The sequence below is a fragment of the Vicugna pacos genome, chromosome 6, assembly GCF_048564905.1.
Source record: "Vicugna pacos chromosome 6, VicPac4, whole genome shotgun sequence".
NCBI lineage: Eukaryota > Metazoa > Chordata > Mammalia > Artiodactyla > Camelidae > Vicugna > Vicugna pacos.
Window position 1 is genome coordinate 22,332,169 of NC_132992.1, and position 27,911 is coordinate 22,360,079.

The following is a 27,911-nucleotide window of genomic DNA, read 5'->3' on the forward strand; positions in this document are numbered from 1 at the left end:
TGGATAGGACAAGACCAGTGGCCGTTCCTCACAGGTGAAGAGGGATAGGCCTTTATTTATCAGGTGACTTTTTGCAGGCCACAGCTTGCCCCAAGGAGCCACTCTGGGCTGATGAAGGAGGCACACCTGCCTTCCAGCTCCTCCACACCACACGGTGCTGCTGGTCACCTGTTCTTCCTGTAGGAGTGGGATTTGCTCTCTTTCTTAAACAATCTCTGCTCATGGGTCACCACTGCCAACAAAAGAATGACCATGATTCTTACCCTTGACATCTGGGATTTTCTTTAACATCTTTTCTCATCTCCGTACCTTTGCTCATGCTGTATTACTTGGAAAAAAGGCCCTTTCCTGCCTCTTTATTCATTGGATCCTTACCCTTCCTTCAAGGGCAAGTTCAAGTTCTTCCTCCTCCAGGCAGCCTCTTCTGACCTTCCCAGCCCTGGGTGGCCATGTTCCCAGGGCAGCATATTTTTACACCTTTCCTCATATGTGACGTGATCATCCTGAGACCATTTGTGTGACCTTCCTGGCTCACCCAACTGAAGTTGTGAGTTCTTTGGGCGGAGATGACATCTTGTAGTGAGTCCATCATTAACTAACGGCTGGCCACGTGCAAAGACGTTTATCTCATTTAGTCTTCACAACCACCCGATGAGGTAGGAATTATTATGCTTCCCATTTTACAGATGGAAAACTCGGGCTCAGAGGAATAAACTTACCCAAGCTCATGTGGCAGAACCAGTGTCAAAATCCAGCTCTATGAAACTTCAAAGTCTAAACCTTGAACTAACTGGACTATGTTCAGTCAGGTTGAGACAATGACAGGGTCACCCTCACAGAGGTGGCAAAGAGCAAACTCTGTACAAAAGGCTCCAGGCAGTCTTGCTATGAGAGAGAAAGAAAGAGAGTCAGGAGAGGAAGGTAAAATCCATCATCCGATTGAAACCAGAGGCACGCATTTTAGTAGCAGGAACTTCACAAGATTGAGAAATGTTGAGCTCTGGACACAAGTGCTTTGAGAATGCAAAGCACTGAGTTGAACTTTGACATCTTATAAAGATAAAGGACAGGATCTGCTGACAACACTAAGAACATAAACATTACCTACTTTGAAATGAAGGTTCTTGTCATATTTATCCTTATTTTGTATCTTGTCATGATGAAATAGTCACGTCTAGTTTGTTGGCCAGAAGTTCTGAGACATCTTGACATGTTAACTTCAATGGCTGATTTTTTTTATCTCCCCTTACTTGGAAGGTACAACGTTTGCTTTACTTTAGGTTGTCAAAACTGTGTTTACTCTTCGTATGTTTGTTTTAGGAAATTGAACTTTATCAAGGAACCCAGGAGCATAAACAAGCCTTTAAAAAACATAATGCAGAATCTCAATTTTCTAGGCCAGTAGCATCTCCTGAAAGGCTGAGAGTATGATGCTTAAAGCCAGAAGTTCTGGAACAGACTGACTTGTATCACAGCCCTGTCGCTTACTGTGGTGACCCTAAGCAAGTGGCTAGGTGGCTTATCCTCTCTACATCTCACTTCTTTAAAATGAGATAACAATAGTGTCTACTTCACAGGAAGATAAGATATGAAGAATAGTCCCTGTCACTTTGTAAATGTTCAATAAATGGTAGCTAGTCCTTTCCTGTTGACATCTGTGTGGTGGTCCACTGTGTGAATGTACCATAATTGACCATCCCCTTACTGATGGGCGTTAGCTGTTTCCAGTTGGTGAATGAGACAAGCAATGTTCCTGCCCTGAAAAGGCAAAAAGAATAAATGAACAAAATAAATCAAGAAACAATTAAACTAAACTAAATAATTAATTGATAATCAGAGCAACGCAGAAGCAAGTAGGTGGGTGAAAGGCACATGTATTATGGAGGGTGGTCAGGGCAGGGCTGCTGGAGAGAATGGCATTTAAGGAGAGCCATGACAGCGGAGAAAGCTCCAGCTGTGCACGGAGTGGGAGGTCAAGGACTTCGGGCAAGCGAACGGCAAGTGCAAAACTCCTGATGTGAGAAAGAATTTGGCATGTTCAGGACATGGAGGGCTGAGACCCTGATATTTAAGGGTATGATAAAACCACAGATCAATAGGTAAAGAGCAAACTGTCCAAAAGATGATGTGAGCACAAGTGGCTCCTATAGAGAGTAAAATAAAACAGCAACTCCACTTAAGCTGAACTGTGTTCCCGGGAAGAAATAGACCATGAGGAACTCTCAGAGCCAAGACAAGAAGTGAAAGCCACCAGAAGCTATGGGAGGGATCTAATCAAGCTGTCGCATAATCCGGTTTATGTTTTTAGGAGATCACTTGTACTCTTCTGTAGAGAATGGCTTATAGGAAGGCAAAAGTGGAAGCAGGAAGACCAGTTAGGCTAAGGCAGTAATTGAGATGAGGGAGATAATGGCTTGGGTTGGTGCAGGGGCAGCAACTCTGTGGAGAAGCTGGAGGGAAAACAGTTTCACCTGAGTGCAGAGAGCTGCGGACATGGCCTGTTAACATCCTTGGTGCCTGTGAGCCCCAAGCCCGTCTTCTTGCTGGTTACTTCCCTGAACCCACAAATCCTTTGCCATTCTCTCCCCAAATAATGCCATTCTCGTTATTCAGCTTTCTCAGTGTTTTCCAGTTTAATAGCTGTAGAGAAATTTAATTGTTGTTTTAATTTCCCTGATTACCAATGATTTTTGAGCATCTCCTCAAACACCTGTTAGCTTTTTGGGTTTCCCCACCTATAAATTGCAGGTTCCAACCTTTGGTCCATTTTTACATTGGCGGGGCCATCTTTTTCTTATGGAGTATGTGAGAATTCTTTGTATGTGTTAGACATTAATCCTTTGGTGATTTGCAGCTGCATTGTGGTTATCTTCTGTCATTCTGTCAGCTATTAACCGTTTCTGCTTGTTCTTCATTGACAGAAATCATTAATTCTTATGTAATCAAATTTAGAAATAGTTTCCCTTATGGTTCGTGGATTCAAAATGATGTTTAAGAAATCCTTGCCCCCAGACCACAAATAGATTCTCCTATGTGGTCTTCTGTTAACTTTATTTTTTTTTAACATTTTTTATTGATTTATAATCATTTTACAATGTTGTGTCAAATTCCAGTGTTGAGCACAATTTTTCAGTCATTCATGGACATATACACACTCATTGTCACATTTTTTTCTCTGTGATTTATCATAACATTTTGTGTATATTTCCCTGTGCTATACAGTGTAATCTTGTTTATCTATTCTACAATTTTGAGATCCCAGTCTATCCCTTCCCACCCTCCATCCCCCTGGTAACCACAAGTCTGTATTCTCTGTCCATGAGTCTATTTCTGTCCTGTATTTATGCTTTGTTTTTGTTTGTTTGTTTGTTTTTGTTTTTGTTTTTTAGATTCCACATATGGGCGATCTCATATGGTATTTTTCTGTCTCTTTCTGGCTTACTTCACTTAGAATGACATTCTCTAGGAGCATCCATGTTGCTGCAAATGACATTATGTTGTCGGTTTTTATGGCTGAGTAGTATTCCATTGTATAAATATACCACATCTTCTTTATCCAGTCACCTGTTGATGGACATTTAGGTTCTGTTAACTGTATAATTTTCCATTTCTTATGTTGATCTCATTTATAACCAGTCTTTTCATATGGGGTTAAGTAGGGATGCTGTTTTAATTTACTCATGTCCATGTCACCTCTTAATCTGTTCTTTTTCTATTGATTTGTGGTGCCAGTTTTATCATATTTTAAGTTCCCTTAAGTGTCAGGGTCTGTCTCTGATCCCTCTATTTTGTTCCCTTGGTCCTGTTCTTACACCAATCACCTACTGCTTGTGTTCATGTGACTTTGTAGTCTATTTTAGTATCAGGCCCGGTAAGACTCTCCTCTTTACTGTAATTTTTTAAGGGTGAGTTTGTTATCCACAGATATTTATTAAGAGGAAGAAATGTGGGATATGTCTGGAGGTAAGACTGTGCTATGAGATCTGTTACTTTACCCCAGTTTTACACTTCTGTAATTTAAATCTGGCAGTGTTTCCCTACTGGGAAACTGGTTTGTGGATTTTGCACCTCGTTTAGGAAGATCCTCCTCATCCTCACCATTCTCTAATATTTTATTTTAACTCTTCTGTAGTCTTATTTTAATGGTTATGTATTTAGTCTGCAATTTATTTTTGTGTAGTTATGAAGCTGGGATCTAACTTTATTTTATTCCAAATGGTAAGCTTGTTTTTCTGATAACGAAGAATCCATCATTTCATCACCGATTTGAAATACTTCCTTCATTGTATACTGAAATTTCATATATACATAGAGCTGTTTCTGGGCTCTACTTGTTTTATGGAAGGTATTGGGATCGAGACTTTGTTGGCAAGGATGGAAAAGCACTGGCTATGTTTGTGCAGGAGAATGACAGGTTGAAGGGGTGGTTACGAGGCTCATCAGCCAGCCAAGTGTGTGTGGGAGGAACCTGTGAGAGGCAGGACAATCAGATGCTGCTAAGGGAGTGGGAAGAAAGGGACAGGCATCTAAGGCATCTTGAAAGAGGAAAGGTGAAGAATTCATCCTTCGGGTTCACCTGGGAGTGAGTGACGTCAGCTGAGCCACTGGGAGGAATGTACTCTTCAATGCTGGGTTACCTGAGGCCAAGAGGCTGCTGACAAGAGGCAGATCCTGGTCACTGCAATCAATGGGAGCCCGTTAACAAGACCCCAGACATAGTCAGAGGGGTGGCCTCAGAGGAGCAGGTTGGGGGTCTCTGGGGAGATCTCAGGCTCTCTGCTCATTAGGGAGGAGAGGATGGTAGATAGAAATCCAGTCACCTCCACTTTGTGTAGAGATGGCTTCATAGTTTCCACATGAAGGAACTCTGGGGGCAGGGGCACTCATTTGGAACATCAGTTGTGTACCAGGGACACAGGAACCAGAAACTGTAGGTTAAATTGTATGTTCATTCGGAGACACATTGGATGAGAGGAGGCTGTTGTGCACCCCTCACCCCATCGTGTGGACTTCTTTGCCTGGTACCCCTTGCCTTCCCAGCCCACTCCCCACCATCCCCATGGAGTCCCCTGTCCCTTCCTGCTCTACTTAGAGTCCACATTGGACAGTTTACCACTTAATTCAGCCCTCTTCCCCCTTCACTAGATCACAAATTCTTTGTTGTGTTTCCTTCCAGACACCACCCTGTCAGCACAGAGCTGGACACACAGTAAGCAGTCAGTACATGCTAGCAGGTGGTCCACTCAGTTTGCTGATGCACCAGCTCCCACCTGGGTCCAAGGCTGTGCAGAGGGTGTACAGGAAGAAACTTCCACCCCACCTCCCATTAGCCTCCTCTTCAATTTGGTTTCTTTCAACTAAAGTGAGGCCCTGGTCTTGAGGAGTTTATGGACAATGAGGAAATACAAGGATTGGAGACCTAGAATTTCCATGCACTGCCTAGGATAGATGGAGCAGGTTGGTGGTGGGGTTAGGGGTTGTGGCTAGGCTCCTTTGGTGAGAAGAGGCTCAAGTTCCAGGCTTTGAGGAATACTTTGGAGTTTGGGACTTGCCCTGGGCCTGTTTGATGGTGAAGGATCAGGGAGTGGAGGAAAAGGGGAGACAGGTAGAATCCTCAGGAAGGAGGTCCCTTGGACCTCACCATAGCCCTCACCTCATCACTTTCAGGACACTGTAGTGCTGTGGGCTGGTTGTCCACAACGTCCATCAGCATTGCCTTCCTAAAGTTCAGCTCTCTTGTCATGTCACTCTCTTGCTCAAAAACCATCAATGGCTCCCTATTACCTAGAGAATAAATTTAAACTTAAAGCATGTCTTTTAAGAGTCACACCTATTGAGTCCTAGTGTATCTTCCTATATTTGTTCCTTCACAGATCTTCCCTCTCTCTGCCCAACTTCCACTACCCTCTGTGTCCCACTCTCCACCCCCCACATCTCCTTCCACACAGCTCACTACTCTGATACCAGACCACTTACATGCCTGAGCATACCCTGCTTTCTGGCCTCCCTATACTTGCTCATGCAAGCCTTTCCCATCTATCATTAGCTATTGCAGTCCCATCTGTCCTCCAAGACCCAATTCAGATGCCACCTCCTCCATGAGGCCTTCTCAAACCCACTCTTTATCTTCCCAGCTGACACCCATTTTCCCGCTTCTGTACTTTCTAGCCAATTATTAGCTCTGTGAACCACAGGTATTTACAAATGTGAAGGGTGTACCTTGATCCTTCTAGGATGCCTCTGTCACCTCTAGAGACTCAGACCTCTAGGGCTGGAAGCATTTGGCTCCCCATCTTCAAGTCTGGGATTTCCTCTCTCAGGAGCATGTATGCAGTAAGTGCCCACTCGGGGTTGGAACTAAATTGAATTTAGTATAGTTTGCCGAAGGGTGTGGTTGCTGAGTTTGTGTACTTAGCAGTGGGGTATGGCAGGGGCAGGGAAGGATAGGAGCTGGGAGGGGTCCAAGCGAAGGCCCCATTCCCTCCTCTGGAGGTTGTGAAAAGCAGAGTGGGGCAGGATGGGAATGTCCGCCACCTGGCACAGGACGAGGCCCCACAGATACCACTGACTAGGTTCCATTGCTGCACTCAGGCCCAGCTAGCCCTGCATTCAGATCTCACCCTTAGTTTCATAAAATCACTTTAATCCACAGGCCAGAAAAGCCGGTTGTGGGGCCCCAGGCGATTGCTCAGGCAGGAAACTCGCAGTCCACCCAACTGGGCTGTCGAGCAAGTGAAGTGGCCTCACCAGCCCCCCGAGTCAGCCAACCACTGGGCCAGAGATAGAGATCAGCTGGGTGGGGTGGGAGCATCCTCAAGGCTGCCTGAGACCAGGCAGGGGCTGGACACACCCTCTCCTGACCCAGCCTCCCAGGAGGGAGCGTGGGGAGCACTTACCCCTGATCGTCTCCTCACCAAGGATTCAGGCGTTTACTTTCTTTCTTCATCCTCTAACTTCAGGAGTCCTGGCCATGGCCCCTGACTCTCCTGAGATCCCTGCCCACAGCTCCTGGGGTGTGAAGCTGTGGGACTCAGTGGAGTTAGGAGGGAGGGCACCATTCCCCAGAGGGGCACCTCTGAGCATGACCTCGAGAAGATGCAGAGAAAGGGCTTTCCCAAATCACTGCTGGGCTCATCCTAAAGTTGTGAGGGTCCAGCAGCCTCTTCCTGCCACTCCCTGTTCCAGTGGACAGACTGGTTGTTCTGAGCTTCTGGGGGCAGCAGACTGCTGACCCTGCATTTCCAAGATCTGAAGACCTGAGGATCCCTTGATACTCAGAGGCCTAGGTCCAGGCCCCCCATGCATCTACCCACCTAAACCCCTCCCCGGGCAATCCCAGCCACTGCCAAGAGGCAGCCAGAGGGTGGAGCTCTGAGTCAGAGTATAAGTTCCCCAGCTCGCCACCCAGCTGCAGAGCCTCACAATGTTCCAGAGGCAGATGCCCGTCTGGGTCTCCCACACCCAGCCAGACTCATGCCAAGCAGAAGATGGCAGGCCCCCGACCACCTGTGCCATGGAGGTGAGGGAGCAGTACCGGGTGGGAGGGCCAGGGGCTGAGGGCCGGAGACAGACTCATGGAGGGCTGGGGGCACTGCAGACTCCAGAGACATGGGGCACTTCGGCGCAGGCAGTCCCTCCCTAGCACCTGAGGATGCAATCTGGCCCAGTTGGGGCCTGGCTCCTGGGTGGATGGCCCAGTTGTGGGTATTCACGGGCTTGACAAGACACTGTAGAGTGGCTCAGGGCCAGCCTGGGGCCAGGAGGACAGTCTCAGCACTGCCTGGGGTGGTCACGCTTAGCCCAGCCCAGTGGTGAGTAGGCATGTACCCTGTGGACATCTCCACAGACTGCCGTGAGAGCACGTGGTGTGGTGTCTGGTGAGGATGGGGGCCTGTCACCATCAGCCAAGGGGCCCCCAACTGGGTCTGTGGTTGAGACTCCTCGGTCTATATGGCCCCTGCCCAGCCTCTTGGGGAGACCCCAGGTTCGTGGGTCAGGTTGCCTGGGTTCTAGACTGGCTCTGCCTCAGCTTTCTCATCTACCTCGGTCTTCCTGCTGTAAGCATGTCATGGCAAGGGCTGTCAGCAGCAACTTCTTCCTCCTGACCTTCACCTGGCCCACACTAAATCACAGAATAAGATGAGTGATGCCCTCAAAGTGTCCTGTCCCTTTGGGGTGTGAAGTGAAGACCCTGCTCAGCCCCCAAGGAACCCAGGAGGGGCGCTCCATGCTACGTGGTACCTGGTGCCCTGCTGCTGGGCCAGGATAGACATCACCTTCTGGCCTATGTTCCCCTACAGCCCTCAGGGGCTGGAGGGGCTCCTGGTCAACAGCATCCCTGTCTCTCCTGTCTCATTGAGCCTCCAGGAGCCTGGACCTGGGGAGACCTGCATAGTAGGGAGTTTACCTTGAAGGGCGCCATGAAGCAATTGAGAGCTTCCCTCATCCCTCTATGGTCCTGGAGGGTCGGTGAGTCAGAGCTGAGATTCTTGCCCTGACCCTTACATAGCCTGGGTGACAAAAAGGAAAACAGCCATAGAGGCTCCTCTCAGGTGACCCTTGGTCTAAGATGTCTGGCTGGGAAATGTTCTGGGGTCCCCTAAAGTCCCTGTCCCAGTGTTCTTCTTTTAGGCAGGGCCCATGCTTCCTGGAAGCTATCACTAGGCTGGTCTGAGCTCTGACTAGAGTGTTGCAAGGAGCTGATGGATACACCCAGCACGCTGGGGAGGAGATGGCATCACGAGCGGGACCTGCCCTGAGAAGCTCTGGGAGGAGAGTTCCCACAGGCTCCCAGGGAGCTGTCTTTTCTCCCCAGCACGCAGACCTTGTGGGCTGGTTTGGTTGGGGTATGCCTGACCCAGGCATGGGCCTCAGCCCCACCACTACTGAAATGTAGTTGTCAGACCCTCCTCCCAACTCCCACCCCAACCTGGGAGCCTGACCCTGAGAGCCCATCTGCAACTAAACATTCTTCTGACTAATTTGTGGTGAAAGCTAGATTCTTGGGATGTAAGGAGAGCCCTGAATTGGGAACTGAGGGTTTTACTCCTACCTCTGCTATTAACTAGTCTGGTGCATGACCTGGAGCAAGCTTTTAACTGATTTGGTTAATTCACGGTGAGAGCCAGCCTCCATGTGGATGGAAAAGGCGCTGCCCTGCGGTCAGGTGGATCTGCACCTGAGTCCTGGCACTGCCCCTTCTGGTCTGCGTGACCCTGTGTGAGATGCCAGCTCTCCAAACTCTGTCTTCTCCTCTGCAAAGCAAAATGGTTCGGGTGGCTAGACTACAACAGAGGCAGTGTCCCCAGGCGGAGTCAGCACCTGGAGCACTAGAGGAGGGTATTGAATTGTGTTCCCTGCCTCCTCGCCAAAGTCCTATCTATAAAGTTAGGGGTTTTAGAAAGGGATATTATTGGATCACAAAATAGCCAATCCTGAGAGTCAAGCTCTTTTCCACGTGAGCTGTGCCCTGAGGAGGTCTCGAGGGAAATGGAGTCCTGTCAAGACCAGCCCCAGGGGCCAAGGCCAGGGAGGAGGCTGGGGTCTTGTGTGTCTACAGCCTGAGCAGAGGCTTCCAGAATACTGCCATCTGGCTGTCCTTCCCGCACAGCTGTTCTGGTTCTTTTTATTTATTTTATTTTTTGTGTGGGGTCGGGGGAGATAATTAGGTTTACTTATTTATTTATTTTTAGAGGAGGTTCTGGGCATTGAACCCAGGACCCCGTGCATACTAAGCACGTGCTCTACTACTTGAGCCATACCCTCCGTTGTTCTGGTTCTTAAAGTGTCTAAATACATTTCTGTATTCTTTGCCAAATAGTCCCTGCCTTGAGCTCCAATCCCCTGAATGCTCCGTGGTCCTGGCCCCAGGACCCTCCAATGCCCCCATGAACTGGAGGATTAACTCCAGGACTGCAGCCTAGCTGGACAGTGCCTGGTCCAGCCTATTGTTAAGCTTTCATCCTGATATCCAGCCAGGGCATCCTGTCCTAGGGATGGGCTTGTCAAAGTCCCTGAAGTTCTTACCCTGATTCCATAAGCCACCCCATAAACTTGGGTTCCATAAGCTCACTGGTTTCTGGTTCCCATAGTCACAGACACTGTGCTTTTTTTCTATGACATCTTTCTACTGTGTTATCAATTACCTCTGGGGCCATGAAGTTTTGCTTATATCTAACACCACTCCAACTGAGATAATTATACCAGGAGCAAAATATGTACACTCATTTTAATCCCCAAAGGTCATTTTTCACAGACCTGGTACCTGTAATCATCTGGGCCCAAGACCTGAGTCCCATGTTCCCGCTCCCCTCCTCCTGGCATGGCCCCTCTGGGCATTCTCTCAAACCCTCTAGGCTCTGTCTTTTTGCTGGCAGATATGAGTCCTTTGCAGAGTGCTATGAAATTGAGTGTCTCCTGCAAACTCCTGAGCTAGAAATGTGATCTGAGGCTCCAGGTTGACCACAAAATAGCCTTCTGTGGCTACTAGAAAGTGGGAAATTCTCCCAGAACCCTTAGAGCTCTGATGTGCTCTGGCTGTTTGAAAAAGAGACAGATGATGGGATGTGTCAGTAGAGCACTTTAAGTAGAAGGGCTGCCAGAGTTTGGAGGTTATTCTGGGGTTTGGGGGGAATACAGGGTGAAAAGAAGAATCTGCCAGGAAAATACATTCTCAGAGGAGACCAAGCAAGAGGAGATGAGGGCGAGCAGCACCTGTCTTCGTGTTTGCTGAGGGTCGCTTTCAAGAAAGGTGACAGTATAGTCATGGTTGTGAACATGGGCCTAAGAATTAGAACTGGATTCAGACTCGGTTTCCTTTGACTCTAGTTGAGTGCCCGAAGTCCCAGGACTTAGGCTCAGATTCTCCATCTTAAAGTGAGGTTAATAATAACTGCTCTGTGCAGTGTTACAAGAATTGAGCAAGATAAAGTATAGATTGTATAGACAACACAGCATGCAGCAGACACGTAGCAGATGGTAGCTGAAGTTGTTGCCGCTAAATTAGAGGAGAAAGAAATGGTCCGCCTCGTGGGAAGTTATCAGGTTAGATGACAGCAGAGAGCCCTTCCTGGAAATCGGGGACCTCAAGTGAGGTCCTGCAGGAAGTTGTGAATGCTTGTTCCCTCCCAGAGAAGACACAAGGGAGCTGGGCAGGGCCAAGGCAGTCTCTCCTGGAGGCAGGAGAAGGGCTCTGATGGCCAGGAGGACTGTGACTTGAGGAGTGACCCCTGCCTGGGCTGGGGCCCGGGCGGCTCCCCGCTTGGAGCCTTCTAGCTGCCCTCTGAGAAAGTGGGCCAGTGGGAACAGCCTTTTCCAGAACTGCTCTCCTGGGGGAAAGCTGACTCCTGCCTCCTCGCCAGATCAGATCAGCACACAGGCTCTGCCAAGGCGGGGAGTGAGAAATGAGGAGCCCTCTGTGCCCAGAGTGGGTCGGGCCAGAGACACAGACATATTTCCAGAATCAGAAGAGAAGTGGTGTGTGCAGCCTTTGGCCCAAGTTACAAAGTTCAAAACACAATCCTGTTAGAGCATGTTATTAACCATGAAGATATTCAATATTTCAGAGTTAATCTCACAAGAGGAATCCTCAGACCTATATGTGACTGTTAACTTGGCTTTTGTTCTGATTTTGAGGCAGCTGTTGGGGGCAGAGGAGGGAGAGCCCTGAAATGACTTACATGTCTATCTCAGGGACTCTGTGACAGCATTCCCTGCTGTCATCCTGTTGTTGCTGGTTAGGATTAAGCCTCAGAAGAGGCTGGAAGGACAAACATCAAAATGATAACAGTTTTCATGACAAGGAAAATAAGATGTAACTATGTGTGGTAATGCATAACTAAACTTCTTGTGGTAATCATATTGCAATACTAAATACGTATATCAAGTCATTATGTTGTACACCTCAAACTTATACAATGTTATATGTCAATTATAGCTTAGTTTTTAAAAACATAGCTATTCCTTTGTTATAAAGGTCTTAGGAGGATTAGAAACTATAAGAAAATTGTCTGGCAAATAATAAGTGTTAATTAGATATCATTACAAATATTACTATCTCTGATAATAGCCAAGGCAGATGAACTATCCATGGACAGTCTGAGTTGAAAATAAAAAGAATTATAGCATTAAAAAAACAACCAAAAATGATAATCGTGGTCTTCACTGAGTGATGGCATTATGGAAACTCTTTTTCTTCACACTCTTCTGTTTTTCCCCAAACCCTAATATTATTTTAAATGGAGAAGTACATTCTCTTAAAAAGGTATAAAGTGATTCTAGCAGCATGGAGTGGACCATGTGTCATGTGAAGGGTTCCAGTTCAGAGGCCTCTGAAAATGTAGCCGTTGAGTGGGCTGGAGGAGTCTGATGTTGTCTGCCATGGGCATGGGCCAGGAGTGAACAGTAAAAAGACTCATCAAAGCCTGGGGAAAACTCTCAAGGAAAGGGCTTCCAATTCTGAGATCCAGACAGGAAAGCCAGGAACAGAACAGGTGTGAAGCTGGCCCTCTTCCAGGGAGAGTTGGCCCAGAGTGGGGTGAGGACTAAGCCCCTCACCTCTGCAGCCTCAGGCCCCCTGGGGACCAGAAGAGCCCTCCAGAGCCCAGAAAGGCAGCTAGCTCGACCATGGGGATGCTGCTTGAGTCTGGGCAGTGGGAGTCTATGCTGGGCTGAGCAGCTCCATATCCGTCAAGGTCACCTACCACCATTGCCTGAAGAGTGAGTCCTCTGTCCTCTCAATCCACAGGAGGGGCTGTCTCCATGCCATCTGCTGACAGTGAGGGTCGTCCGGATGAAAAACGTCCGACAGGCTGATTTGGGTGAGTAGCCCCCTCTCACATCCCCCCTTCTGTGCTTATGGGGCCTGCATGGAGACAGGACCCTGGGTAAGGAAATGGTCAGATGTGACTCTGTGTGTGTGCATGAGTGTGTGTGCATGCATGTGTGTGTGTTCTATATTCAGGTTGTATTTCAGACCTTGGGGTTTGTGCCATTTTTCCAGGCCCCTCCCTCTGCTATAAACTTGGCACTTACCAGCCTCTGCAGAGCCCGTCCCAGAGCACTGTTCACCTCGCTCTCTCCTCCTTGCCCTCTCCTCCTCGCCCTCCCCTCCCTGGGATCCATTCCAGGAGCACCTGCTTCTCCCACACTGGGCAATGGCTGCTCCTTGCTTCTGCATGAGTTTAAGGGCGGTTAGGGATGGACACCACATACTGGCCTAGCCCCAGTGCCCTTCTCAGGAAAATGGGTTCTGCAGCGCCTGCCAGATGCCCCAAAGCTCCTGGTTCTGCAGCTCGGCCCATGTGTGTTTGACTCAGGGCTCTTGGTGCAGTATCTTCTTGCAGCCTTAACTTCCCCTGCATCCCAGCCCCTGCTCCATTGTCAGGCCACAGGGGCCCAGGGAAGTCTCTGGCTTCAGGAAGAAATGAAGGCATCTGGATTGGCAGGAGAACAAAAGCTTCTCCCTATGCTGTCCTCATCTTCTGCCACCCAGGAAGGAAAGTTGGCCTCCGAGGAGGAGAAAGCTCTCTACCAAGGCCCCACAGCAGAGGGGTTCCCCACTTACTAATGACCTTATAGGAATGGCCCAAGGACTCCGTGTTCTCCAAACCTCTGTTACACTGCCCTCCCCCTAGGCTGGGAGAGCCGTGATACAAGGCGAGGACTCTATGCCCAAAGCACTTATAGAGTAGTAATGGGGGATGGCATTCTAATCTCGTCACCACAGAATTTAGACCCGGAGGAGGACACTGAAAGCTGGGAGTAGCTAAGGAAGGCTGCTTTGAGGGCCTGGGGCCTGAGGGGGCAGAGTGTGAGCATCCAGAGTTCTGGAGAGCCCAATCTGGGGGAGGATCCCTCCTGAGGGAGGGAGAGGAGCCATAGTCCCTGAGCACCTGCTAGGGACTGGCCCCGGGCCAGATGTCCAAACACCATTCAACCTCCCAACAACATGAAGGCAATGTTGTGGGGCCTGTTTTGCACATGAGGATTAACTGCCTAAAGCAGTATCAGTGTTTGATCCCAGGTCTGGACTCCTGAGGGTGGAGGAGACCAGCCAGGAGAAGCAGGCTGGGTGTTCAGAGGAGGGACAGGAATCTAAGTGATGGGCACCTGATTACAGGACTTCCTGATAATATGCAGATGGTTCAGGAGCACAGGTGGGAGAGGCTGATAAACCTGCTGGGAAGCTGCCCCTGCAACACTGCAATGCGGGATGAGTGTGAAGGGTGGAGGAGGGAGGGCCCTGGAGCCCCAGAGAAAGCAAAGGGATCAGGCAGGATTCAGACCAGGTCCCCGGATAGGCAAGTGTCCAGAGCCCATGCCAGGGGGAGCAATTCCATCCAGTAGAGTTTTGGGCTTGGCCCTGCCATGAGGCTGGCCAGAGGGCCAGGGACTTCTCAGGATTCTCAGGGCCTCCCAGGCCACTGTGAATGATCCGAGGAGCCTGGAAGTATCCCCCAGACCTGGGGACTGGCTGCCTCTTTTGCCTTTCCTGCCACGCCACATGAGTCATCAGACACCTCACCCCGCTCCCCTTGGGGATGGTTGAGCTTCCCACATGCCCACAGCTGCACTCACCTGCTTCCACCCCTCTGGAGGTGTGTCTGTCCCAGCCCTGCAGGTCCACGCTGGCCTCCCACTCCCCTAGCATGCCTGCACCTGTGTGCTCAGACCTTTCCATCATCCAGGGCCCTTCCTTTTGTCTTCTCCCTGCTACAGCCATCACCTACAGGTCCCAGAGGTGCAGCTGAGATGGGGGAACAGGCAGCCAGAGAAATGGACTGAGGTCCACTCCATCACCCTCCTCTTTCCCTTCCCCACATATGTGTCTGGTACACAGGCTGTCTTTTGAGGGTACCCGGTCCCCTTTGGGAGCCCCTTGTTTATGTTTTCCTCATTTCCCCTGAGGAACAAGGTAGGGCCATCCATGGTGGCTGGGGGTGTCAGCCCAGGTCACGTTGTGTCTGGATCCACAGTTGTCACAGGCTGGGCTCTGTAGCTGCCTCACCTAGGTTGAGACTATCCTGATATCTTGCAGGTCCTGGGTGACCCTTGCCCCAAATTTTCCTTCTAGCTTGGATCAGAAACAAGCTCCTCTCTGGCTCAGTCCTGTAATGGGTGCCTGAGTTTCCAAGATTTCCAGGAGCCCAAAAGAGAAGGGATTCAGGGATAAGATTCAGGGGTGACTCCCTGGGCCAGGACTGGGAGAGAATCAGCTTGGGAATTTCCCAGCAGTCACGAATTTTCATTCCTCTTGGGAAAATAAATTAAAACTCAAACCAGCACCCCAAGGCGGTGTGAGGCAGGTGTCTCAAAGGTGTGAGGAAGATAATGTTCTTGACCTCTGTACAGATCATTGAGTTATCTTGGCCACCCACATTCCAGGAAAGGAGACATGACATTCAGATGACCAAGCCCTCTGACACTTCATGAGGAACAAAGACTAGGAACTATCTATGCCTAGGAAATCCCCTGCAGTCCCTGAAATTCTCAGAATTGGGTCACCCTTGCTTAACCACTCTTCACTGGCAACATGACAGTCACTATCCTTACAGTCGGCTAATGATGCCCCAGGTTGTCATCTGGACCTGGCAGCCTCCCTCCATCGCCCCTCCCTCCCCAGGACTACCCACTCTTGAGCCACACTCTCCTTCCCAACCCTGTGGGAAGGGAGGCGGAACAGCTCTCTGCGAAAGGACTGAGAAATAAACTAACACTTGAAGTGTGGGTGTCTGATCAATCCTGGCTCTTTCAGGAGTCTTTTTATCTTAGGGATTTTAGCCTTAGGCCAAAAATATTGAGACGTTATTTAATGGATTTAATGGGAGAATTTTAGGCATGGACTGATGATAGGAAAGGGATTTTAGAAGGAAAGGGGCCTTTACAGTTTCCTTCAAATCATGCCAAGCACGTGAGTGTAGGGTTGGTGGAGTCCCTGGCTGCAGGTTCCTTGTGCACAGGGAGGCAGACCAGGAGGAGGGGCCTCAGTGTCCAGGAAAAGTCAAGGGAGGCGTCCAGGAGGACTGGGCAGAACAATTAGACATGCCAACCTGCCTACCTGTATCTGCAGTGACTCAGCCCAGGATTTCTAGGGTACTGATACAGCCCGTTCGCAGGAAGTTGGGCTTTTGTACTCATTTAACAAATATCTAGTGAGTGCCAACACTCAGTCTCCCCGACTTCACAGGGGACAGGGGACAGGACGCAGTGGAGACAGATGTGTCAAAGTGCTGTTGTCATGTAGGGTAGTCAGTGCTCCGCTGGGAGCAGAGCAGAGGTCTCTGGGCTCGGAGGGCACCTGGCCCAGACCTGGGGGCTCAGGCAAGGCTTCCAGAGGAGGTCCTTTCTGCAACCTGAACAGGCCAACCAAGGAAGGGTGGTGTGAAAGAGGAAGAGAAGGGTGTTCATGGCAAGACAGTATGGCTTTCTGAGACCTACAACTGACTGGGTTTGGCCGGAGTCCAGAGTGAGAATGTGAGCACATGCGTGTGAATGTGTATGTGTGCATGTGTGTGGGCATGCGCCTGTGGTGGGGGCGGGCAGGGCAGGGGCTGGGGTGATGATAGGGAGGTTGGAAAGATGAGGCTGAGGCTGTGGAAGAGGGAGGGGCAGCCATGCTGAGTGAGACTCCTTCCTGGGGGCAGATGGGAGCCATTGAAGGATCTCAAACTGAGGAGTGACATGATCAGATCAAAAAAGAGTCCTTCGGTTTGTTTTGAGAGAGAAGATAGGGTAGGGCAGGACAGAAGACAGGGTGCCCAGTAGGGACATGGCAGCAGAGATGAAGGTAGCCTACACCAAGGCAGTGGCTGTGCTAATAAGGAGAAGTGGACAGGCTAGAGAGGTCCAAGGAGTTAAGTCAATTCAATGTGAGAGTCAAGGGTGACACTTGGTGTCTGGTTAGGACGCCTGAGTGAACGGTGAGGAGGAACAGGTTGAGTGTGGAAGGAAAGGTGAGGATGATGTCACTATTTTTTTTTATTTTGTTGGGTTTTGGTCATTCTTCATGTCTGGATTAATGATGATTTTGACATCTAAAGGACAGTGCCGTCTCACCTCTATTCAATGGGAGGAAGTCGTGAATTCCAATTCATTGAATGGTGAGCCCTCAAAGATTAACCAGACGTTGGGGATGAAATCAGAAGCTAGGGATGCTTGGGAGGCACACCGTGGTCATCAAATCTGATAAAGTCCTCCCCATAGTGACAGTGTAGGACTATGTCAGTCTGGGGGACACCTCTGGTTCCACTCTCACAGGACATTATTAATTATAATTACGAACTACTTTGGAACAGTCCGGTCAATACAGAACTCTCATCCCCACCCAGCTTTACCATCTAATAGACTCTGACACTGGAAACTGTAACGACTTTTCCCATGCTCTCTGTCTCTGGTGGGTACCCTGGGAATTGCCCCAGCAGACTGCCGGAAGAGTGACAAGGGCAATCGTGGTACCTGTCCCTCCCTCCTCCCCGGTAGAATGAAGGGAAGGAGCTGGGCTGGGCTGCCATTTTTCACCCTATGCCTTCTGTTGCTCCAAACAGAAGACCCTGGAGGCCTTCTTTCACTTTAGGAGGGCCTGTTGGGATCACAGCCTTTGCCCTTCTCCAGAGCATGCACAGCAGCACTGCAATGGGGTTGTTCTTTCAAATGAAAAATAAAGTATGTGGCCTTAGACTTGAGGGCTTCCTAAGTCCCACACCCATGCTTGGGTCATGCACCCCATCTGTACGTACTACACCAGTGTAGACATGAAGAGCCGGCTGGGTGCATCTGAGTCACATGTAGATGGTAGTCCCTGCTCCTGAATCCTGCTGAATATCTTGTTCCTCTCAAGCCCTTTCCCATGGGGGCCATCTGGGCTGATTCATGGCAGACTATGTCCCTTCTAATCCTTGCTTCTCCTTAGCCCATAGGAAGAGCTGTGCCCTACTTTGGTTTCCCTGGTGCCTTGAGCTAAGGCAAGAGATAAACTTGACCCCTGGGGGCTAGTCCTCCAAATTTTCCCCTGGCAGAGGGAAAACTCTGTAGCTGTATGTTTTCCCAAGCCAACAGGTGTCTGCTCAGAGAGCCAGAGGCCACCTGGATCCATGAGAACAGTCCATGGGGTCTGGGTCCCCTCTGTGAGACCTCTAGCTGGCAGTCTGTGACCTTCCCAGTGTTCTGGGACAAAGGTCTCTGAAGAGTCAGACCGAGGAGTCAGGAGGGGACCTGGAGCTGAGACAGGGCCTTGCCCTGGCTTCTGCCTCCATGCCCTTTGGACCTGAGTTGGCTCCTCACCCTCCCCTCCCACCCATGTCTTCCTTGGACAGTGAGCCAAACGGACTGTTTTGTGAGCCTCTGGCTGCCCACCGCCTCTCGTAAGAGGCTGAGGACTCGGACCATCTCCAACTGCCCAAATCCAGAGTGGAATGAGACCTTCAACTTCCAGATCCAGAGCCGAGTGAAGGTGAGATGTGGAGGCCTGCACCTGTCTGCCCTGCTTGCAGTTCTAGTCCCCACCTTGCTGCTTGTCCTTCTCTTCGCTCGCGGGTCCTACTCAGGCCCATTTGTCTTTCTTCCTGCTGACTTCTTGTCCTCCATTGCCCTGTCTTCCCATCCCTGACGCATGCCTTCCTTCTGCCCAGCTCATGCTTGTCCTTCTGAGTCTACTTACCCTTCTACCTTCTTGCCTGTCTCTCTCGTCCTTCTACCTAATTGTTGCTGAAACTGGGTGTCTCCTGACCCAAAATAGAGTGTGTTTCTGGTAACCTCCAGACCATACTTCAAGCAGGAGAATACAGAGAGGAGCCACTCTACTCGCTAAATCCAAGGCCAGTCTCATTCCAGCCAGAGGGCTTTCTGTATCTTTTAAATCCCTTTTAGATGGCTTTATTATTTCTAATTCCTTGAGTGTGTGCTCTTTCATTTGCTGAGCTGCTGTTTCATGGGATTAGTCTTCTTCAGACACATGGTGACTACAAGTTGAGTGCGCGTTTCCTGAGGGAGAATTCTCCTGTGAACATCCTGAGTTGTGACTCAGCAGAGTGCCTTTAAGACAAACTTGGCTTCATCATGGTGGCATCAATCCCAGTCTTGAGGCACTTGAGGCTTGACAGCTCCATCCAGCTTACTGCTTTCATATTTTAGTGATGCTTCTCTATTTCTAGCTCATGATGTATCCTTTTTGTTTTCAAAAAGGGCTTTATATTTATCGTTTTAAAAGTATCTTTTCTATCACATATATGGTTTTGGTGAGAAAGGAGGATTTTGGTAATGGGCTTAGCCTTCCATTTTGAAACAGGAATTCGTGTTCCTTTTGTCTGAAGATCTATGGGGCTGCTGGGTTGATTCTGGAACACACCTGGTTTCTAGTCATTGCAAAGTCAACAGATCTCATTGATTGGGAACCCCCGGAACCACCTCAGTTTCGCTAGGTAGGGAACAAAGAGACAAACCCAGCCCCAACCTACATCTCCCAGGATCCCTGGAACGAGACCCAGAGGCTCATCAGAGGTTAATCCATGACACTTAAGATCATTGACCTCAAAGTTCAGCTAGATGACAGGGTGGCTGCTCCACCCTTAGCATGCCGCTTTGGGACCATCCATGAGACCTCATTAGGGGCTGATGAGCCAAAGGATAGAGTTCCAATATGTCACCCCAGTCCCATCAAAGCCCCTATAATCCTGGCCACATCACTCCTCTGGAGTGTTAAGATGTTAGCTTCCCTGAACTGGGGTTTCTAGAACCAAAGGAACTGTCTTCAGCTCCTGGGTCCCAGTGCTACACATAGTCTATGTCTTGGCAGGGGTCTTGCTTGCTCTGCCCTTCCATCCTTCCCCTAGGTGAAATGAAATCCCTCATACTTCCCAGGCCCCTGCCAAGCTTGCAAAAGAGCAAAATTCCCCAGTAGGAGAGTCAGAGAAGAGGGGTAGGAAGGTTTCAGAGAGTTGGAAAGGAAGGAATAGACACTTTCCTCCCTTAATTCATGTCCCTACAAATGTCCCTCACAGCTGAGCTCTGCTGGTCCCCATGCCAAAGACCCATGTCCTCACTAGGACTAAGGTTAGGCCTCTCATCCTAGGAATTAGTTGGGGCAACCTTGTTAACCAGACTGGCACCCACCCCTTCTCGCCTAGAACGTGCTAGAGCTGAGCGTCTGTGATGAAGACACAGTGACACCAGATGACCATCTCTTGACAGTTCTCTATGACCTCACGAAGCTCTGCTTCCGAAAGAAAACCCACCTGAAGTTCCCACTCAACCCAGAGGTGGGTGCAGGTGCCCCGATCCTCAGCCTCCTGCCTCACGGGGGGCAGCTGGTTATTCTTACGATGCCAATTCACAGGTTTCTCTCTCTGTAGCCAAGGTGGGAGAAGACAGTGCTACTATTCAAGTCCCAGCATTTTGGCTTGCTGTGTGACCTGGTGGAAATGACTTAATTACTCTGAGTTCTGTTTCCTGTCTTCACAATGGCAATAGTAATACCTGCCACACAGGGTCGCTGTGAGGTTTAAGCGGGAATGCGTGATAAAGCATCCGGCACTGTCCACGTACAAAATGGAGACATAGCTAAGTGTTGGTTCCCTTTCTTCCCTCGAGGGTCCTGCTGCTGGCATGGCTCCAGAGGATAAGGGTAAAGGAGGGAACATCTGTAAATCAGAGGAAGTCAGAGCTGGAAAGGATGTTATGGATTCAATTATTCAATAAGTACTTGAATGCCTACTGTGGGCCAGGCACTGTTCCAGGCACTGGGGACACATCAGGGAATGAGCATCCCTGCCCTCACATGGCTTACACTCTAGCAAGGAAATAAAGATCCACTGAGGTCATGACTCCCTGAAGTTATACAGCAAGAGATGCGAAGCAGTGGATGAAGGAAAGGGCCCGGCCTTCAGGGTGGAGCTTGCCTAGGGCAGTATCTCGGCTCTCCCTTGCCCCTGGCACTGAGCCCCTTGGGGAGGCAGGAGAGCAATGGAAGCTGGAGGGAGAAGATGAAAGGAAAATATTCTGGGGCAGAGGGACTTACCTGCTGGGGCTCCACACCCTCCCCTCCCCTGAGTGGTCAGTGATGTTCCTGATATCAAAGACTTGGGGTCAGAGGGAGGCAGAGGGGACAACAGGAGCCAGGAGCAGCTGCCCCTACTCCAGGACAGCAGGACAGCCACATAGGAAGGACGGGGGCAGGTCCACAGGGTCTCCTGGGGTGGCAGAGGGTCCTGGTCTGCAGAGAGGTATAGACACAGCTCACAACTGCCATCTCTTCCTCCCCATGCAGGGCATGGAGGAGCTGGAGGTGGAGTTCCTGCTAGAAGAGAGGTGAGTAGGCTCCAGCCCACAGAGTTCCACCAAGGTCCTGACCCCAGGGCAGCTTCTGGGCATAGGCATTGCAGAGCCAGGTCCTCCCTTTGGCTGTCCCCCCTTTTCCACTCTTACCCCAGCCCTCTTCACTGGGCGTCAGAATCACTTTGGAGTTTCTGAATACTGTAGGTGCCTGGGCCCCACCTCTGCTCATCCAGTTCTACTGATGTCAGTCTTGCTTTAAGGATCTAGTACTCTGGCCAAATCATCTGCCTCAGCTCGCTGGCATTTCCGAGCGTGGCCTCTGGGAATAATTCCCGCCACCACAATGATGGGGTCTTGTTGAGGCCGGGCTGACAAAGAGGTCAGGACCAAGGAGTCTCCTCCTGGACCCAGAACTGATAGAACAAATTCCCCCAAACCCTGGCCCGAAGCAGATGATGGCCCTGTCTGCAGCCAACTCCAGAACCAAGTCATAGGGAGGCTCAGGGCTGACGTGTGGGGTCATTTCCCATCATTTCCAATTAGGGTCCTGGAGGTCTGACTGTGTTGTGGACTCCAGTGGAATTGGGTCAGGGAGCCGGAGTATGAGAAGAAGAGGACAAAGAGAGAGGAAGGAAGGGAAGGAGCAGTGAGGGAGGGGACAAGCCTGCACCCAGGGCAGCAGTGCCCCTTGTGATGGGGTGGCCGGCTCCCTCCCCTCCTTAGCCCTGACAGGACTGAGCCCCCCCGACTTATGATTAGCCCCGGACAGGGGGACAATGAGAGGAAGGAACTAGAACAAGAGGGCTTGTCAAATTCCACCAGGAGAATCTTCCACCTAGGGCTCTTGGAACTATTTAAGTATTTGGGATGCCTTATTAAAATCAACTTAAAATATAATTTTAATTCAGTTTGACAAATTAAAATCAACTTCATTTGTTTCACATTCAAGAAAATCTGGGCTCTCTCCTCCAATTCTGAGTTTGACAGGACTTTTAGGAGGGGAAACATTTCTCGGCTGAATTACAAAGTTTCTTACAAAATGAAATATGTCAACGTTGGTAATAAGAGTTGATCTGGAGACAGTCGTCTTGGGCTTCATTTTGGTGAGGGAGCTGTGGGCTTCCCTACGCTGAATGTAACCTTGGAGGCTTCTATTCTCAGCTTTGTAACACAAAGATATTCCATATTCACCAGGCCCCTCTCTGGCTGGGTCAGAGCTGTTTGTTAAACTCACACATTAAAGCACAGAAGGGAGGATGGGTCAATTTTGCCCACAACTGTTTACATCTGCTCTAGCTGGTGGCCTCCACCTTTCCTTGCAGCCTGTTTATCCTCATAACTCCACACATTTGTCTCTAGTTGGACATTAAGAACAGTTATCATTTAAGGAAAAAAAGGGGGAGGTATTCTTCTACTCCCTCGAACCTATAATTATTTTTTCTGGAAATTCTGTTTAAAATATGTGCCAGTTTTCTCCTTGACAATTTAAGATTTCTTAAGCCAATATTTTTCACAAGGACGAAGAAGGCTCTGCTGTCTCCTTATTGATGCTCTGCAGGCTGTTTGACACCTTTGTTGAGAAATCAGTAGAGGATTATATGACTGACCAAGAGTTCCCATTTTGTTTTCCAGTCCCTCTCCACCTGAGAGCCTCATCACCAACGGCGTGCTGGTGGTAATTGTCCTTCCAGGTTCCCGTAGCTGCAGAGGCAGCCTGTGACTGCTGCTGTCAGGGAACAGAACTGTGGGAGGAAAACCAGGCTCAGCTTGAGCCCTTGTCCCAGAGCCTGCTGGGAGTCAGACTAACTGAAGCCAGACAGTGGGGGTGCGGGCAGTGGTGGGGGCAGCAGCTGAGTTTCTGCTCCTGGGGAGGAAGTACCTGGGACATCAACCGCCCTGGTCCAGCATCTCCCTTTGGACACCTCCCCAATAAAAGCACCCACTAGGTGGCAGCCTCCTCCCAGAATCAATCTTGTCCTATTTCCCCAACTCCAATCTCTCTACAAGCACAAGTTCAGTATTAAAAAGATTTTCACCATTCGGTACAGCCACTTCAGTTAGATGCATCTGAAGCCTCAGGACTCAAGGAGATCTTCTCCCCACTCCCTTATCAGTCTTTGGGAGTTAGTGGCCTGGTAGTGCATGGGGGCAGCTCGTGCTCAAAATGACCTCCCCTTCCTTCGTTTCAGTCTCGACAAATGTCCTGCCTGGAGGTTCATGCAGAATCCAGGAGGCAGAAGAAGAATAGGAAAAGTGAGCCCTTTGACCACCTCTGCCTGCTGGGGGTGCTCCGTGGACTCCCCAGAGTGGGGAGACTCTTCCAGATCACCTCGCCCTCAGGGGTCATGAACCCGTCATCCCTCTGCCCTAAAAGGGGCTTGATCTTCCAGGCACCAGCATGACCCTCAGTGCTTCCCAGTCCTGGCGAAGCACAGCACAGCACTGCCCATCTGTCCTCACCGGTCTGTGCTGCACCCCTGCCAGACCAGGGTCCCCTGGGGCTAGTGCGGTGGTCAGCACTGGGGGCAGGGGGGCACCAACAGCACCCGGGACCCCTGTAGCTACTCGCTTTCCTCTAGTCAGATTACCGTTCATAGAGTCCTAGCATTTCAGAGCTGGCATAGCTGGCAGGGACTCCGGATCCACAAACACGACTCTCCAGCTCACCACCTGACCTCATGGCATCCTTGCATACAAGGCTTCCAGCCCTGTCCCAAGAGAGGAGAGGCACAGCCCCACTGGTGTGGTGGCGGGGCGGGGGGAGAAGGCTCTACCCCCAAACTCGCGGTAAGGCAAGGACCTGCTTTCAGTGCAGTGGGGCTGTGACTCTGGAGCACCTTGTAGAGAAGTGAACCCAGGACTAGTCCAGAGGACTCAGCATCTCAGATCCCACACATAAGCCCTGTTAAAATGCAAGTTCCTGGGCCCCACCCTGCCCTGCCCTTCAGAATGAGACTCTTTGAGACATTTTAACCAGTGCCCCTGGTGATTCTAAATCTCTGTCCTGAGTACCTCCAGCTAGGCTTTTTACTGGACCCGGATGAGGGCAGGTATAGCTCAGTGGTAGAGCTCATGCTTAGTGTGCACAAGGTCCTCAGTTCAACCTCCAGGACCTCCACTGGGAGAAAAAAAAAAACCATGGATTTGGGATTGGGGATACAGCTCAGTGGTAGAGCATGTGCTTGGCATGCATGGGGTCCTGGGTTCAATCCCCACTACCTCCGTCAAGCGGGAAAAAAAGAATTGTACTGGGCCCAGTTGGGGTGGGGAGTGAGAGGCTTCCTTGGGGTCTCAGCACTCTCATCCCCTCTTCCAGGGAAGGACTTCCTGGTGACAGTAATGGAGTCCTTCGAGCACACCCAGCGCATCTCATGCAGCCGGGAGCCCTGCTGCCCAAACCCTGCCTGCTTCCACTACCCCAAGTACTTCCAGCCCCAGGTACACATGGAGGTGCCCAAGAGCCAGTGGAGCTGCAAGGTACAGTCTGCGGCAGTGGGGACCATGGTGGGGACTGGGGCCAGAAGAGCCCCTCCCCCATCATAGAGCCATCCACCCTTCCAGCTTTGCTGCTGCTGTGCGCACAAGAACAGCCCTGTCTGCCAGCCCCTTGATTGCCTCCCCGATGGCCAGACAGTGAACCTGCCTGTGGTGAGGGTCTGGGTCTGGGAAGGGGCCCCTGGGCAACTTAGCCTGGAGATGGGAGGGAGGGAGATGGGGAGAGGCTGAGGGGGCGCATAGGGGAAGATGACTTGTAGGGGTCTCTCAGGCAGGGTGGAGGGGTCTTAGGTGGAGATTGCTGAACTGCAGTGTGGAGCCAAAGAGAGTGTGTGGAGGCTGAGTTGAGGATGGTCGGGAGGGTCATGTCCAGAAGAGGGAGAGCGTGTGTGTGGGTCAGACTCGTGAGCACGCTGAGTCAAGTCAGGGAGTGGACAGTGTGGTGAGCCTTCACTTCTATGGTTGGGACCACTTGGCTCTGAATTGTCATCCCTGACATGCTTTCATCTTTTGCTTCCCAGAACGAGAACTGTGAATTGCACATGAAGTCTACACCCTGGTAAAATGCCCTCTGTCTGTCTGTCCCTCTGATGTATTTATCTTTGGGGGTGTGAACTGGCATCTTGTGGTTTTGTTTTGCATTTCCCTGATGTCCAACAATGTTAAGCATCTTTTCACAGGTTTATGGGCCATTTATATGTCATCTTTGGAGAAAAGTCTATTGAAATCCTTTGCCCATTTTTAAAGTGGGTGATTTGCCTTTTGTTGTTAAGTTGCAAGTGTTCTTTGTATATTTTACAAGGGATACAAGTCCCTTGTCAAATATATGATTTGCAAATATTTTCTCCTATTCTGGGGGCTGTCTTTCACATCCTTGATGGTATCCTTTGAGGCACAGAGGTTTTCCATTGTGGTGAAGTCCAATATAGGCATATTTTTTTCTTTTATCATTTCTGCTTTTGGTGTCATATTTAATAAACCATTGCCTAATCCAAGGTCATGAAGGTTTACTCCCATGTTTTCTTCTAAGAGTTTTACAGTTTTAGCTCTCACATTTAGGTCTGTGATTGATTCTGAGTTAATTTGTATGTACAGTAAATAGGGGTTCAACTTTTCTCTTGCATGTGGATATCCAGTTATCCCAGCATCATTTGGTGAAAAGACTATTCTTTCTTCTTTGAATTGTCTTGGCAGCCTTGTCGAAGATCAAGTGACATAGTTTCCATTTACAATTTGATAGCTGTGTCCTTGGTCAAGTTACTAAGCCTCTCTAAGTCTCAGTTTTTCTCATCTGTAAAATGGAGCAGCACCAGGAGTACTGTCCATCACTGGGTTGCTTTGAGGATCCAGTAACATAACATATGTGAAGAAATCAGTGATCTGACAAGTGGGATGCTCAGCAGATATCAACTAATGTTATTTTTTTCGCTTTATTATTCATTCCTTTTTGAGGCCAAGGAAAGGTTTCCTCACAGCTGTGTCTGCAGGCCTGCACTAGACATGGAGGAAATGTGATGGGAGAGCTCCCGGGCTCTGCCTTCAATGAGATGTGACTTTGTTAGTGACTCAGGTCATTGAGACTTAGGTCAGAAATCGTCAAGTCCATTTACCTGGAGTCACTGGGGGGCGGGGCCTCAAAGGATGCGAAGGATGTAGGTGGACAGAGAGAGGAAGCTTTGGGTGAAGGCAAGGGCCTGAGCAAAGTCTCAGAACCTGGACTGCTCCTAGGCTCTGAGAGCTGACAGCCCCTTCCTGGAAGTAGCAGGAGGTGAGGTGGGACAGGTCAGGTAGGAGCTTGGATGCCAGGCCAGGAACTGGGACTTACTCAGGTCAGGGTGATAAAAAGAAGGCAAGTGTTGGGCCTTCTGCTCCCACCCCACCTGCCTTGCAGACCTGAGGGGGCAACAGGATGAGATCAGGGCTGTAAAGGGGTTTTGTCAATTGCGTAAACACACAGGATGAGTCTTACTCTGGGAGCAGGAAGAGCTCACTGAGGAACGTGAGCTTCACAGGAACAGGGCCTTGTTTACCCAGCTCTGAAGAGCCCTCCCCGTACAGCCTTACCCTGAGAGATTAGCCAAAAGGATCTTAGGGCCCCTTGTCACTCATGTCTGGCCTCTGTGGGGAGGCCTATCTGGACTTTTCCAAATCTTGCCATTGAGAGCAGAGGGTTCAATGAGTCCCTAATTTTGTTCAGTACCTGCTGACAATGCACCAGCTAAGGCTTTGCGGGCTTGACATTTGTTATCTCATTAAGTGCTGAAGACAGTGCTGGGAGTTAAGCATGATCAGCCCCATTTTACAGGTGAGAAAGCAGAGGCCCAGGGTCACAGAGGCGAGCCATGACAGAACCAGGCTTCAAGCCTAGGTCCGACTGACCCTAAAGCCATGTCTTCTCCATGGAGGTGGAGTCTACAGGCCCTCTCAGCCAAGGTCCTCTGTCCCCACAGCTCCCAGACGCTGGACGTGCGGCTGGGCTTCAGCCTGTGCCAGGCAGAGCAGGAGTTCCTGCAGAAGCGGAGGGTGGTGGTGGCCGAGGCACTGAAGCAGGTGTTGCAGCTGGAGGAGGACCTGCAGGTGGACGAGGTGGGTAAGCGGAGGTCCTCTCCGAAACAAGCTCATCCTTCCATCACAGGGCCTGCCAGCCGCCCCCAACCCCCTCTTGCCCTGGGGCAGCCGCAGCACTGCCTTTCCTGGTGGCTCTTACTGCTGAGGTTCCAAGTGCCCAGGTGAGGGCTGTGCTGGATGTGAGTCAGCTGTGTGTTCACAAGGGGAGGGCAGAACAGAGAGAAAGGAAGGTTCCCCAGCCGCTCCTCCCTGTGCGCTAACAGATCCTCAGGTGACAATGATGTCTGTCTTACCAAGGGACAGTATGGCCTCCTCTCCCCAGCCAGGAAAACATTGGAAGCTCCACCGCCTCCCACACTCCACACACCTTCACACAAAAGGCCCTCGACCCTTTGTTTTTCAATTCTCCCTTTCCCCAAACATGCACGTGCATGCACACACACAGACACATGCCGCCAGAGTGAACAGCAGTTGGAGGCTGGAGAGAAGCAGCTCCTACTTACAAGGCCAGCTTCTGCGCGCAGAGCCCTCTGCCAACTCCCTGGTGTGGGCTGAGGCCCACGCTCCCCTGGGCAGCAGAT

General features: G+C 50.2%; 1 protein-coding gene across 3 annotated transcripts in view; it reads left to right on the plus strand.

The window, feature by feature from the left end:
- The window catches only part of PLA2G4E (phospholipase A2 group IVE), a 59,733-nt gene that overhangs the window by 18,230 nt on the left and 13,592 nt on the right, over positions 1 to 27,911 (plus strand). For 2 of the 3 annotated variants that reach the window (XM_072962618.1, XM_015237166.3), the window contains 10 exons: positions 12,746 to 12,818; positions 18,312 to 18,448; positions 20,121 to 20,252; positions 21,260 to 21,300; positions 22,900 to 22,942; positions 23,457 to 23,520; positions 24,584 to 24,744; positions 24,829 to 24,915; positions 25,284 to 25,321; positions 27,213 to 27,348. In XM_072962618.1, coding sequence (XP_072818719.1) covers positions 12,746 to 12,818; positions 18,312 to 18,448; positions 20,121 to 20,252; positions 21,260 to 21,300; positions 22,900 to 22,942; positions 23,457 to 23,520; positions 24,584 to 24,744; positions 24,829 to 24,915; positions 25,284 to 25,321; positions 27,213 to 27,348 — 912 coding nt within the window. Of the gene's footprint in view, positions 1 to 7,411; positions 7,520 to 12,745; positions 12,819 to 18,311; positions 18,449 to 20,120; positions 20,253 to 21,259; positions 21,301 to 22,899; positions 22,943 to 23,456; positions 23,521 to 24,583; positions 24,745 to 24,828; positions 24,916 to 25,283; positions 25,322 to 27,212; positions 27,349 to 27,911 lie in introns of those variants that run through there. The other variant, XM_072962617.1, reaches the window with a different exon arrangement.